Source organism: Ambystoma mexicanum, chromosome 9, assembly GCF_040938575.1.
Source record: "Ambystoma mexicanum isolate Mex_15411 chromosome 9, UKY_AmexF1_1, whole genome shotgun sequence".
Taxonomy (NCBI): Eukaryota; Metazoa; Chordata; class Amphibia; order Caudata; family Ambystomatidae; genus Ambystoma; species Ambystoma mexicanum.
The window spans coordinates 1,468,074,507-1,468,087,698 of record NC_090931.1 but is presented as its reverse complement, the minus strand read 5'-3'; the positions used below and the strand labels follow the sequence as shown (position 1 = coordinate 1,468,087,698).

The 13,192-nt window shown below is 44.7% G+C and overlaps 1 protein-coding gene across 2 annotated transcripts in view; it reads left to right on the top strand.

The window, feature by feature from the left end:
• ANKZF1 (ankyrin repeat and zinc finger peptidyl tRNA hydrolase 1) overlaps positions 1-13,192 on the top strand; it is an 803,428-nt gene that overhangs the window by 484,291 nt on the left and 305,945 nt on the right. For both annotated transcript variants that reach the window (XM_069616921.1, XM_069616920.1), the window contains exon 11: positions 1,241-1,381. In XM_069616921.1, the coding sequence (XP_069473022.1) occupies positions 1,241-1,381 (141 nt within the window). The remainder of the gene's footprint in view (positions 1-1,240; positions 1,382-13,192) is intronic.

Here is a 13,192-nt window from a genome sequence, read left to right as displayed (position 1 = left end):
ATAATATGTTGCAAAAATCAGATGATGCATTCTCTATATTGGCGGTCTGAAGCCTGTGGTATTCCAGAGGTTTTGAACTGATCATCATTATCCATTACCATTGGCTATGCTGGCAAGGTCTGATGAGAGTTGTAGTCCGACACCTCTGGAAAGCCAAAGGTTGCTGGTCCTTGCTCTATATTTTAATTTCCCTTTGTAGTATTATGAAACAAATAGTCTAACTCCAAATTTCTGAACCTGATGTGATTCTAACCTTGTTTCACAGGGATATCGACTGGAGAGGAGCAGCATTTCCACTCATCTCCTTTAAATTCATTTTTAGTGCCGATAAATCATGATGGGGAGCCCCAGCGATAGGGCACATTTTAGACCCTGTCAGAGCTGAGTCCTGGCCCACTTAAAGCCCTGTGTAGGAGGATGGTTGGAGGCTAGAACAAAGGGTGCAGAGTTTAAAAGGCTAACCTACCCAGCACAGGGCTCCAGATTGTACTGATCAAATATAAACGTTTCTTATTGTGTGCTATCAGATTGAGATCCACCACATTAAGGACAGACAACACTGCAAACCCTGTTTCTAGTGTGATGTTGGGAGAGCAACCAAAAAAAGTTGTGTTAGTACTAGGGTAGATAGCGGTCAAAATAGTAACAGTACAAGGTTATCAAAATAGCATAGATTGTAGAGGCACAGAGACAAGGTTTTTTGCACTGGCTTCTGCATGGCTTAGTGGCCTTCTCTGGATTGTTTACGAGATGGACAAGAATTGAAGCATGTTGGCACTGCCTTCTTGTTGCTACCGTAGGCAAGCTGCAGGCTAGGGGAAGGGGTTGGTATCAAAGGAAATTCGACTAGAGGGGCTCGGGGGCAAGTGCTGGCGGCCAGGAAGGGAGAGATGGGTAGCATGAGTAAGCAGAAGTAGCAGATGATTCTGGGTTTCATTTACTATCAACTTGTGGGTGTCAGTGGTTGCCAAGAGATCAAACTCTCTCTGACCATGCACAGAGCAGTTGAGATTTCCCAAACGGAGCTATGGATGGAGTGAGTATATGGCTACATACCTGTGTTGTGAAGTTGGGGGTGGAAGGGATTGGACACATGGGCGTGTCTTAGGGTTGTGAGGTTAGCATGTAGGTGCACATGCATGCAGCTTTATCAGTGGCAGGGGACAGTGTTCTTTTTTAAATTGCTTCTTACTTTTGGACCACGTAAAGCCTGATTTTATCATATGTTTCCACTTAAAAGAACTGGAGAATAAGGTGTTGGAGACCATTCCACAAGAGCTACCCGCCTCTGCCTCCAGGACAGCAGAAGGCCAACAAGAGATTCTCCGGAGTAGAAAGCAGCCCAAGGCCTGTAGAGATCGTCATATATTCAAGGAAACAGGTCAGTGATCGAGAGTGCCTATAATAATTATCTTTTTTTGGCTTATATAAACCATTTACAATTTAGCGAAATGTTCTTACAAAATGCACATATTTACAAAAGCAATTCATATATTTACATCCAATAAAATTTGAACAAATCAAACAAGAAGTTCTCTTAAAAAAACCATAAAAAAAAGCTCGTTTTCGATGCATTAGTTATTCACATGACTTTCACCTCAAACTAATGGTTTCAACATAATCATACGACTGTAACATTTAAAGAAGCCCTCACAACATACTTTTGATGACAGGGGAACAATTTCAGCTTCTATTCTGTTTCCGTTTGTGAATTTAGATTTCTTAGACTTATGGCTGACCATACCACATTAAAGTAGCCAACAAGGCAACTCTGCCATCCTGGGAATTCATTCTAGAGAACATATGGTATTTAGGAATGTATGTACTTTTAGTTTCAAAGATGTTGTATTTCCATGTAACATATCATACCAAAGTTTATCCCTATCAACGTTTGATGTATCAGTTACATACCTTGCAAAGCATTCTATTCTTGAGTGATTTAAGTTTGAGCACACCAATAACAAATGCGACAGGGATTCATTAACCTCCTGAATGTTTACAGAATCTGCATCCAGTAGAACCTTGAGCATTTAATCCTCTAATAACTAATATTTCAATGCAATTCAAGACGTTAAACCTTGAAACGCATCGTCCTATTTCTAAACATCCTTGAGGGGTATTTTACCAAATAGTTGTCTGGTTTTGGAAACCATTTCCAGTAAGAAACCACTTGTGCGTAAAGTTTCGAATTCAGCAATATAACATTATTCTCTAGCCAATCATATGCTTTTACCGTTTCTTTTACTTTAACTGGCTTGCTTATCAAGGTCTGCAAGGACAAACCTACTCTTGCCATTATTTTTTCACAAGACTCATTTAGAGCCAACATAAAATTGCTCTGCTTATCTGCATTCAACTAATAGTACATTGAGTCACTTTTTGCCATTAAACATTTTCTTAACAAAGCTAGTTTTTTGATATTCATAATACAAACAATCGATGTTAAACCTAACTCATACTGAATCGATTCAAAGGGTGTACATTTTGGTATAAAAAATAATATCTTGCGTAATATTATGGCTTCCAGCTGTTTCAAAAAAGGCGCTATAGATTCTGGCAAGAATTCTATACCATAAGTTAGGATTGGAATAATTTTCAGCCTATAAAATTGAATGCAGGGAACTAGGGTACATTTTCCAAATCTTCTTTCGATGGCTTTAATTTGATTCATCGCTTTTTTAGCTTTAAGTAGCAGTGTATTTTTCGATAACGCATTCGAGTTTGAGCTATGCACAGAGTAACCCAAAAATCTTAAAGCTGTTTGGCTCTTTATTTTAATACCACTACAATTCCAAGAAGACCATACAGATTTCACCTTTTTACAGCCTGCGTAAAAGATAATGGTTTTGGTTGGGTTCATTTTTAGTTTCCTTTCCAATATATACTCGCCAAAGTCAGTAATTAATCTTTGTAGACCTATTTTGGAGCCATCTATCAATAAAAAGTCGTCGGCATAAACAATCCAGCAGATAGTAATCCCTCCTAGCTTTGGACCTATTAACCCGCTCGAGTTTAGTTTCTTGCCTGCTTCCGCCACATACAGATTAAATAAAGTGGCTGCCAGCCTGCATCCTTGTTTCAGACCATTGGCCATATTTATTGTGTCGGATAGGAGGCCTTTGTTATTTAACCTGACCCTCATGACTGTGTCTAAATATAGATTACATTTAGTAACCCACTGTCAATTCCCAGTGACACTAGCGTTTTCCATAGTGTGGGTCTATCCACTAAATCAAATGCTGACGTCAAATCCATCGATGCTACATACAGATGGTCAAATGTTTTATATTTAATTGAACTCAGAAGTTGGTGCAACAAAAGACCCCCCCCCATCAGTGCCAATACGTCGCCTAAAGCCATTCTGTCTAACATCTAAAACCAACTTTTCGTCCATCCATGTTGTCGGTTTCTCCAAAACGATAGCAGTGAAAATGTTGGATTCCACGTTTAAAAGAGTAATGGGTCTGTAGTTATAAGGACTCATCCTGTCCCCCTTTTTGAAGATAAGTAACACATATGACATTTTCCACGCTACTGGATTTAATTTTTTTACTGCATATATCCTGAAAAAGTACTGTCCTAAGTTTCAACCAAATAAGAGCGTGACTTTTCAGATTTACGAACGAGAGAAGATTTGGACCGTGTGTAGACGTGGATTTTGATTTTCTGATATGTCGCGGGATGTTCGATTCAGTAATATCCAGGGACCAATTATCCTCTATACCATTACCAATTTCACATGGCACTGCTGATTTTATATAGATGGAACTGAAGTGTTCATACCATGATATAGAGTCAATAGGATTCGTTTGCAACTGATGCTGGTCTACTTGATTGTTTTTAATAATCGGCCAATACTTATGTGGGTTAGATGTGTTCATGGTTTTCAACATCATTTCACCATCATTTTGACTGATCTGGACCTTAATGCTTTTATGCCAATTTTTATAGTTCTGTTTGCATGCCTTGATCTTTATTTTTCCCTCTAGTGACCAGCAGGACTCTTTCTGAATAGATCTAATAGATTGCCTAAGGGCCGTTTTTTTTTAATTTCACTGCTTCACTGAGGTATGCTTATGGGATTTGTGTTCCCATTGTTTGACTTTATTCGTAACTTTGCTACGTTCTATAGTGCCATCTATATAGTCAGCAAATAATTCTACAGAGTAATTAGTACATTTGAATTCATAGGATGAATATGCAAAATCTTGAGACAACATAGCATTGAATGTTCTAAGATTGTGCCTAGACCACTTAACACATTTACCATTGTTACTAGCTACGATCTGAATTGGAAAGTGTGTAGCTTTAACTTGCATTTTGGTCCATGGCAGATCCAAACAGAGCATTGCATGGTCACTATACACAGATAGCACCACATCGAAGTTATTGCATCTCAGTATATCTTGATCGCTCAAAAAGATATAATCAAGAATTGAGCTCGCTGTCATGATGCCCGCTCCCGGGGAGCCGGTTCAAGCCCTGCGTCCCCGAAAGCGGACATCCAGTCCCCAAGGAAGGACCCAGCAACCCCATATAGGGGCCCTTTGGACAGTGTCCTGGCGCCTATGGCGCCAGGCTCATAAAAGACATCAGTCCTGGCGCCATAGGCGCCAGGCTCATTATGGGAGTGCTTGGGTGCACTTACCTGATGCAGACCATGCTGCAGGATCCCGGCCTCCTTGAGGCCTGAAAGGAACTACTTTACCTGTGGGACTAATTTACCATCCGGGCGTGGTCGGGGAAGGATACATACCTGATTGGAGGAAGGATACATACCTGGAACTTCTTCCAAGGCTATTTAAACCCTACCCGAACAGCCACACGTGCTTCACGTTCTGCATCTAGCAGCTGGACGCTCACCGTGTCTGCTCCTGCATCCTGACTTCTGCCACGCCTGCCAGCATCCTGGATCACCTGCAAAGGAAGAGAAGAAGAGAACAGAAGAAGGAAAAGTCCTTACCTGCTAAATCCGCATCCCGGAGACATCTCGCCGACAATCCTGAAAAGGAAGACTTTTATTTAAAAGCTCATCGCGTCGATCGCTGCAGCGCCGCTTTCCACTCACCTTTACAGGGCGCCTCCATGTTCAGCAGCGATCATCCGGATTCGCAGTCACGCCCCAGCACCTAGGGAGAAAAAGACCAGAACAAAAGGTGAGAGAGAGAAGGGAATAAGGAAAGCTAAATCTCCATGTTAAGACTTACCTGTTGATTCATTCCCTCTTCATTTCGGGTCTGCGCCGCATCCTAGCATTTCCGGACCCCGGCCCCTAAGGGGAAAAAGAGACATCAGCGTTAATGAGCGAATGAAAAGACATTACCAAAAGACGCTCATTAAAGACTTACCTGATTTCTACAAGGATTTCACCTCTCATCTCGGGTCGGTGCCTGTTCCCCGGCATTCCGTACCCCGGCCCCCATGGGGAAAAAGACACTAGCATTAGTACATTAATACATGGACACAAGGGGAACCTCTTATCAAAAAAAACTTACCTGGAAGCCAAGCAAGTTTGGTTCTCACCAATCCGAAAATCCAGTGAAGTAACTGGATACCCACGTGCCCCTGCATCAGAAGCAGGATGGAGAGCTCGTCCTTCCAGACCCTAAGGTGAGACGCTACGAGGAATCACAGAAGGGTTTCGAGGAGGGTGAGAGGGGAAAGTGGGAGGCCATTTGCATTACCCCGCAAACAGTTAATCCCCTATTTTCGCCTACAGAAGGATACTTCTGCGAGCCAGACAAGCCAGATTTGGGGGCCCGGTCCAGTCCGTCTTCCGAACCCTGCGCATCACCTTAGAAGAGGTCACAGCAGCGCGAACCAGGCCAGCGCCTCCGTGGGAGTCAGGTGAGCGTTACACTCTTACCCCGAGCATACCAGGTAGCTTTGTTATTAAAAACTAACATCAAATTCCTGCTTTTGGCAAAATTTTGCCACTGGCTCCCTGTTTTTTTTGTCAGAGCTATTAAATAACCCAGAACCATACAACATCAATTCATATTTAGATATGTTGCAATCGGCATTCAACTCACCACCTATAATGATGTGACCAAACGGATGAATATCTAGCCAGTTGTCAAACAATACATTTAAGCATTCAAATAATTCAGCCAGTTGGTCGTTGTTCTTTATGCATGCATTCCAATATATGTTACACAATAAAATATGAATACTAGTTTCTTTGATGTTTAGTAGAAATCCAGCTAGTATAGCATAGTCCAACACTGTAGAACAGAACTCAAACACAATGCTGTCATCTATTTTGTAGGCAATCGTAAGGCCACCACTTGGTCTACCAGCAGGCCCTTTTTTAGCCGGTAGTCCTTTCGTGGTATAACCATCTAAATACAAATTACCTATAGCCCATGTTTCCTGAAGCATAATGAAATCGAACTCTTTCAACTTAACACATTCGGAGTCATCTTTTAGCAGCTGTTTATGTCCCCTAGTATTCCAAGATACTAGTTGAAAGTGTAGCTCTTTACTAAAGGGGTTTCTGTGTCGATTTTAACATCTATATTGGCTCTCTAAGTGAAGAAGCCAGCATCCTCCATTCTTGCATGTCTTTGAGGCAGGCCTTGGCTTCATTCACTACCACAGCCCCTTTACCTTGCATAGACCATTCGTCAGAGTATCTTGACTTCATTTTGCACGCTGTTCTTTGATCTTATAAATTCTATTTTTTTACATTCCTTATATGTAAATGGCATTACATCAAAACCTTTTTTTTGTAGGGAACCAGCATCTTTCAGAATCAGGGCTCTGACCAGCAGCAAATTGACAATCAGCCGCGCATAGTCATATATCAAGTTATGCATGAAGTCCACTAATTGTATATCTGCAGTGGATATCAGACTCAGTTCTGGGATATCGCCAAACAAATTCAGAATACATGGTCTATTCAAGGCTCTGGGTCCCCCTTCCTCAAAAAGATAATACATTATTAGACTTGACTCGTTTGGAAAGACCGGAGCCCTAAGATTTTCTAAGTTATCTTTATCATACGCAGGATTATTGAACTTTACTGATCTATCATACACACTGCTTTCATTCTCATCAGACCTGGGATTACTCTTATCTATAATGTCTTTTAGCTCTTTCAGGCTGAGTACATTTACAGACTGTTTCACCACTGGGGTGGCCTCTACAACCACTCCCCTTGATTTGATATTGTCTGTGACCAAGGACAGTTTCTTTGTGAGTATCTTTTCTAATACCTCATTCAGATCTTGTTTGGACATATTCTTGAGTATAACTTCCTCACCCATCAATGATACATTAATTGGTGTAGGAAGATCAATGCCAGAACAACTTTTGTCCTTGTGGTTATTGTCACTTCCAATGTTGGCCGGCAAGGTGAGTTTCTCATTAGTATCCTCCACATTATCATGACACACATTTAGCAGCGTATCATCTAAGCATAATAAGGATTGGTCATTTATTTTATAGTTTGTTAGTCAGGGAGGTACCCGCAGATATCGGCGTGTTTTCCCTCAAGATAACTTCAGGATTATTAAAAATGTCAAAGATATCTGCCACTCCCCTTTCCAATATTCGTAGGTTTTTATCAATCCTATCAGAAACCTCTTTGTGTTTTAGTACTTCTGACAGTTTAAGGGGGCCTTCTATGTATTCATTTTGGATATGTGGCAACTTGGGGGCAATAGCAGGTGATATAGCGTTTGTTTTTTGTTTAATTTTGTTGGAAGCTACTCGGGTATCATCTTGCATGTTTTTTTTTTCTGATTGATAGTCTGCCAAGTCATCACGCGGGTCCACCCCTCTCATGAACTTGCGAGATGACATATTAGGTCCACCGCCCTTGACGCCATTTTTTTGCGATTGTTTTTAAAAAAAATCTTTTTTTATTTTTTTTTCTTTGTTTTTGATTGGTTTAGGACCTGCTATGTCTTTACTTATATTCATGATAGAGCATGCAGCCGCTCGCACGTCTGTGGTAAGGATAGGGTCAATTGTGCTCACTTTTTCTTTTGTGTTTACCATTGGTTCCTTTACCACAATAACATCGACAATCGCTTTATCGTGCTGTGCCGAACTTTCTGCTGTGGGTCTCAAATCTGTTTGATACTTTGCCTCTATTTTCTTTTTTTTTTTGTTGAAACATTTTATTGGGTTTTTAACAATGTAACATTTAGAGTCATCAATGCGCCTTTTGTGATATCTTGTGTGTCCCCCCTCACTCCCCTTCCTCCCCGACCTCCCAAGACAACAGTTTTTTTTCTTCAGTTCAGCCTTCACCAGATGTCCATCATGGGCTGCTTGCTTCGTCAGCGGAAGCAACTTCCCCTCTTGGGTTGAATAGTGACACCGTGAGCGCCACCATTGATGTAGCTCTTCACTAGTATCTAGTTTCTGTTCTCGTAGTGCATTCTCCCGTGCCCCAGCTTCTGCCGTCGCCCACTTTCGGAGGTCTTCCCACCACAGTATTGCGCTTGGGTTTTGGGGCTTTTCCAACCCATAGCGATGCGTCTCTTCGCTAGAATGTACATCTGGTCCATGAGCTTGTTCAGAGGTTTGTTCTTGCTTTTTTTATATCTGCCCAGGATGCACGCCTTTGGTGACTGTACGTCTAAGGTAATGTCTGCCTCGGCCACCTTTGCAGCGATTTGTGACCAAAAGGATTGTATTGTCCGGCATCCCCAAAACATGTGTGTCCTCCCCACGCGGGGTTCGTTGCATTTTGGGCATTCTTTGATTCTCGCCCCCTTGAACTTGGAGATGACCTCCGGTGTGAGGTATGCTCTACTAATGATTCGGAACTGTATAAGTTGCAATCGGGCGTTTCTGGATACCTTTTTATGATAGTGGGTTATGGATTCCCATTCCTTATCCTCGAATTGCAGGCCCAGCTCGTGTTCCCATTTCTCTTTGCTCTTAAGGTCTTGCTTAGTTGTGCTGTCTAACAGTGTTTCGTAGAGCCTCGAGGTTTCGTGTCCTCCCTCGGCTGCGTTCAGCATGTTCTCTATGGCCTCGTGCCCTGTTTCTAGGTTCTCGACCTCTGGCCATCGGTCCGTGAGCCTTCTTACCACCGCTCCGTGGAGTAGGAACTGCGCCGTTGGTAGTCCCGAGGTCTCATGTAGCTCCGCGAATGTTAAGATCCCTTGGTCATACACCAGGTCACCCAGTGTGGCGACTCCGCAGGATTCCCATGTGTTTCTTACCTCTTTTAGACCCCCGGGTCTGTTCGTCATGATAGCGGCTATTGGAATCTGAGGGGAATATGGGTTGTTTATCTTCGCAGTCTTGCAGGCTCGTTTCCAGATCTGGATCCCTAGTTTCACCAAGTATGGGTTATGTTGAGTCGCGCTTGCTGGGGTCCCGTAAAAGTCTCTGAGTAGCATGTGGGGGATAGTAGGAGTCGGGTGTCAGTTGTGGTTTCATCTGCCATCCATTGCACTACGTGTTTCAGTTGACCTGCTAAGTAATATAGTTCGAAGTTGGGGATTTTCAGGCCTCCTTTGTCGTAGGGTCTCTGTAGCACTTCTAGCGCTACTTTGTGCCTCCCTCCCTGCCAGAGGAATCGTCTGCAGAGTTTGTTTAAATCTTTGAAGAACTGCGGGGGGATGTTGAATGGGACGTTGGTGAAGTAATGTAGGAGTCGGGGCAACGCCACCATTTTAAGAAGCCCAGCTCTTCCTGCCACTGAGAGCGGGAGTCTATCTCAGAAGTCCATCGATTTTTCTAGGCTTTCTTTTGCTCTTACCGTGTTCAAGGTGTGTTCGGTCTTAGGGTCTCGGTGGATGGTAATTCCCAAATATTTGAAGGAGGTGGTCTCCCACTTAAAGGCCATAGTAGGGAGACTTTCTTCTCTGGCCCCACTTAGAGCTGCTAGGGGAAAGAGGCATGACTTTTCGTGATTGATTTGTATCCCCGTGTATCTGTGGAACCCGTCTAATGTCTCTAGGATGTATGGCAATATGTGTTCTGGGTTGTTTAGGTATAGGAGTGTGTCGTCTGCTTACATAGAGACCAGGTGGGTCACTCCGTCTATCACTATGCCCCCATCCGCGTACTCCTGCCTTAGGTATGCTGCTACAGGTTCGATGGCTATGATGTACAGCATGGGGGAAAGTGGACATCCCTTCCGCGTGCCCCTGTAGAGGTGCCATTTGTCTGAGTATGTATTGTTTGTACGCACTCTGGCCGTGGGGTCAGTGTATGAGAGTTTGGTCCACTTTAAGAATGCCGGCCCTATTCCCATCTTGGTCATGGTGGCGTGTAGCCAATTCCACCGGACTGAATCAAATGCCTTAGTGGTATCCAAGGATGCCAGTGCGCATTTCTCAGGCCTGCCATTGGTGCTCTATATGACGTGGTGTAATTTGTGCAGGTTCTCTGTAATGGTTCGCCCTGGCACGTAGCCCGTCTGATCGTGGTGGATCAGTAGCAGGACCACTTTACGCAGCCTCCTCACTAGCAGCGCTGTCAGGATCTTGTTGTCTGAGTTTAACATAGATAGGGGCCTGTATGAACTGCACTCTTCTCCATTCTTACCAGGTTTTAATAGTGGAATGATTACGGCTTCTCTCATGGTGTCTGGGAGGGTGCCTATTTCGTATGCTTCGTTAAAAACTTGGGCTAGGAGAGGTGCCAGTGCGTCCTCATACGTTTTATAAAACTCCCCCGGGAGCCCATCAGTTCCTGGGGCCTTTCCAGACGGCAGGGTTCTGATGGTGGCCATCACCTCGTCTGGGGTGATGGGCTCGTCCAGGGCCTCGGCCATTTGTGCATCTAGTTTGGGCAGCCTGATAATGTCCAAGACGTCTTCTATTTCAGTGTCTGAGGGCGACGGGGGGGTTGGTATAAAGGTCCTGGTAGAACCCAGAGAACGCCAAGTTTATCTCTGCCTGTGTGTGTACTACTGCACCGTCCGGTCTACGGACTTGGCAGATGGGCTTTCTGGGGCTTTCTCGTTTGTAGAGCCAGGCTAGGAGTTTCCCTGGTTTGTCACCGAGGGCATGACTCCTTTCGACATATTTTGTGTAGCTGAGTTTCCCTAGTTTTTCCCAGTGCACTAGACAGGCTTGTCTGAGCTCTACCACTTTTTGCGTGTGATCTGGGTCCGAGGAGGCCTTGGCTTCTAATTCCACCAGCTCTTCCTCGCTGCGTGCTAGTGAGGTTACGATGGATCTCTGGGCTCCCCCTATAGCTGCAATCATTTCCCCCCTCATGACCACTTTGTATGCCTCCCATGCTGTGCTCATGCGTTGCATGCTATTTTCATTTATTTGCCAGAAGTCCTGTGTGCTCTTCCTGATCTGTTCGCGGAAGGCCGCGTCCAGCAGGGCCTCGCCCCTAAGCCTCCACGTCGGCGCGGGGGTTCTGGGTGCGAACACCGTCCAGGTGGTTGTTAATGGGAAATGGTTTGACAACACTCTGGCCAGGTATTGTGTGTCCCCAAACGAGGCTTGTTGCTCTTCGCTCACAAATATGTAATCTAATCTGGTGTGAACAGCATGTGAAGGTGAGTAGAAGGAGTACTCTCGTTTCTCGGGGTGTTGCTCCCTCCATAAGTCTTTAAGCGCGAATTGTTGTCAGTGCGATCAATATTTTGGCGGGTGGGGAAGGGCAGGTGTGTTTGCTGTCTGATCTGTCTTTGCGGGGGTCTAGGGTGCAATTGTGGTCTACCCCCCATATCAGGGTGCTATCTCTATATGGGCCGAGCCGATTGTATAGTGAGCGAAAGAAGACTGTGGCGTCGTGGTTGGGGGCGTAAGTGTTAATTAGGCAGACTTCCTTTCCTTCTATTGTGCCATGTACCAGGGCCATTCTGCCTTTTTCGTCTGTTTTCGAGTGTATCAGTTTTATGGGGATGGGTGGGGCGATCCAGATCAGGACCCCTCTGGCGTACGTGGAGTACGTAGAGCCTATCAGTGTCCCTCTCCAGGTTTTGGCTAGTGCTGCAAGCTTTTGTGCGTCCAGATGAGTCTCCTGCAGCAGGGCGATTCCAACCTTGTTTCGTTTTATGAATGTGTGAATTCGGCGTTGCTTGACGTAGCTATTCATTCCTCTTACATTCCATGTCATGATTCTGATTTTGTCAGCCATGAGTTTTGTGTGTCCAAATGTTCGAGGGTGGCGCTTATGGTGAATCCTCTTGTGGTTCCGGCGGTTTTCGATGCTTTGGGTGGTCTTGGCTTTTCCCTATATAATTCCCCAACTGAAATGCCAACTCATGGGTTCCCTCCCTCCCTGAACTTTAAACTCCCCTGTAACAAAACCTGTCCAGCGAGGTTTCCCCCGTTCTGACTACCCCGTTTCCACTCCATTTGACCATATAGTGTTCTCTTGGTGCCCTATGGGCGGGTTAGGTGTACCCAAATTACTTCTGGGGGCAGAAGAAGTCCGCTTGAGCTGCTTTTGCGTTAGGAGCATTCCGTCTTCGGTACGGCTCCTGTTAGAATCTGTCTTGCTGCGTTAGGATGCGAGTTTTGCCTTTTACATGTGTGCCTTGCCCAAAAGCTGGCTTTGCGATGGTCACTCAAATTGTGGCTTACCGTGTTTGCGCTCTTTCACTTCTAGGTCAGGGATCTGTTCCCCGTCCATCCATTCTCTGGCTTCCGCCGGCGTGTCAAACAAGCGCGCTATATTGTTATGCAGTACTTTCAGTCTTGCTGGGTATAGGAGCATGTAGCGCAGGCCTGCATTTTTCAGTCTTGCTTTGGTGTAAATGATTCATTTGGACTTGGAAAGTATAGTCGGGATATATGGCTATCTTCGCAGAGTCCCTTTGTATGTGGCCACCTGATCTCGAAAAGGCTAGAATTGTCTCCCCGTCTCTGTAGTTGAGCACTTTTGCAATTATTGGCCTGGGTGGGGTCCCTGGGGGCGGCCGTTTGGTGAGGGATCGGTGGGCTCTCTCGATGGTAAAGCCTTGTGAAAGTTTCCTAGCCCCGATTTCTTGCAGTAGGAGGTCCTCTATGTAGTTCGTGGGGTCGGATCCTTCAATGCCCTCTGGCAGGCCTAAAATTCTAATGTTATTTCGGCGAGCCCACCCTTCGGCTTCCTCAGCCCTATCCTCCAGGTTTTTCACCTTCTGCGCCAGTTCATCAACATCCTTCAGAAGCTGTGCTTTGGTCTCAGTGTTTTCTCGAACCTGGGTTTCGAGCGCTTCGGTTCTGCCAGAAATGGTGCGGACATCTTGTTGCAGTAAGTTCAGGTCTATGGCCAC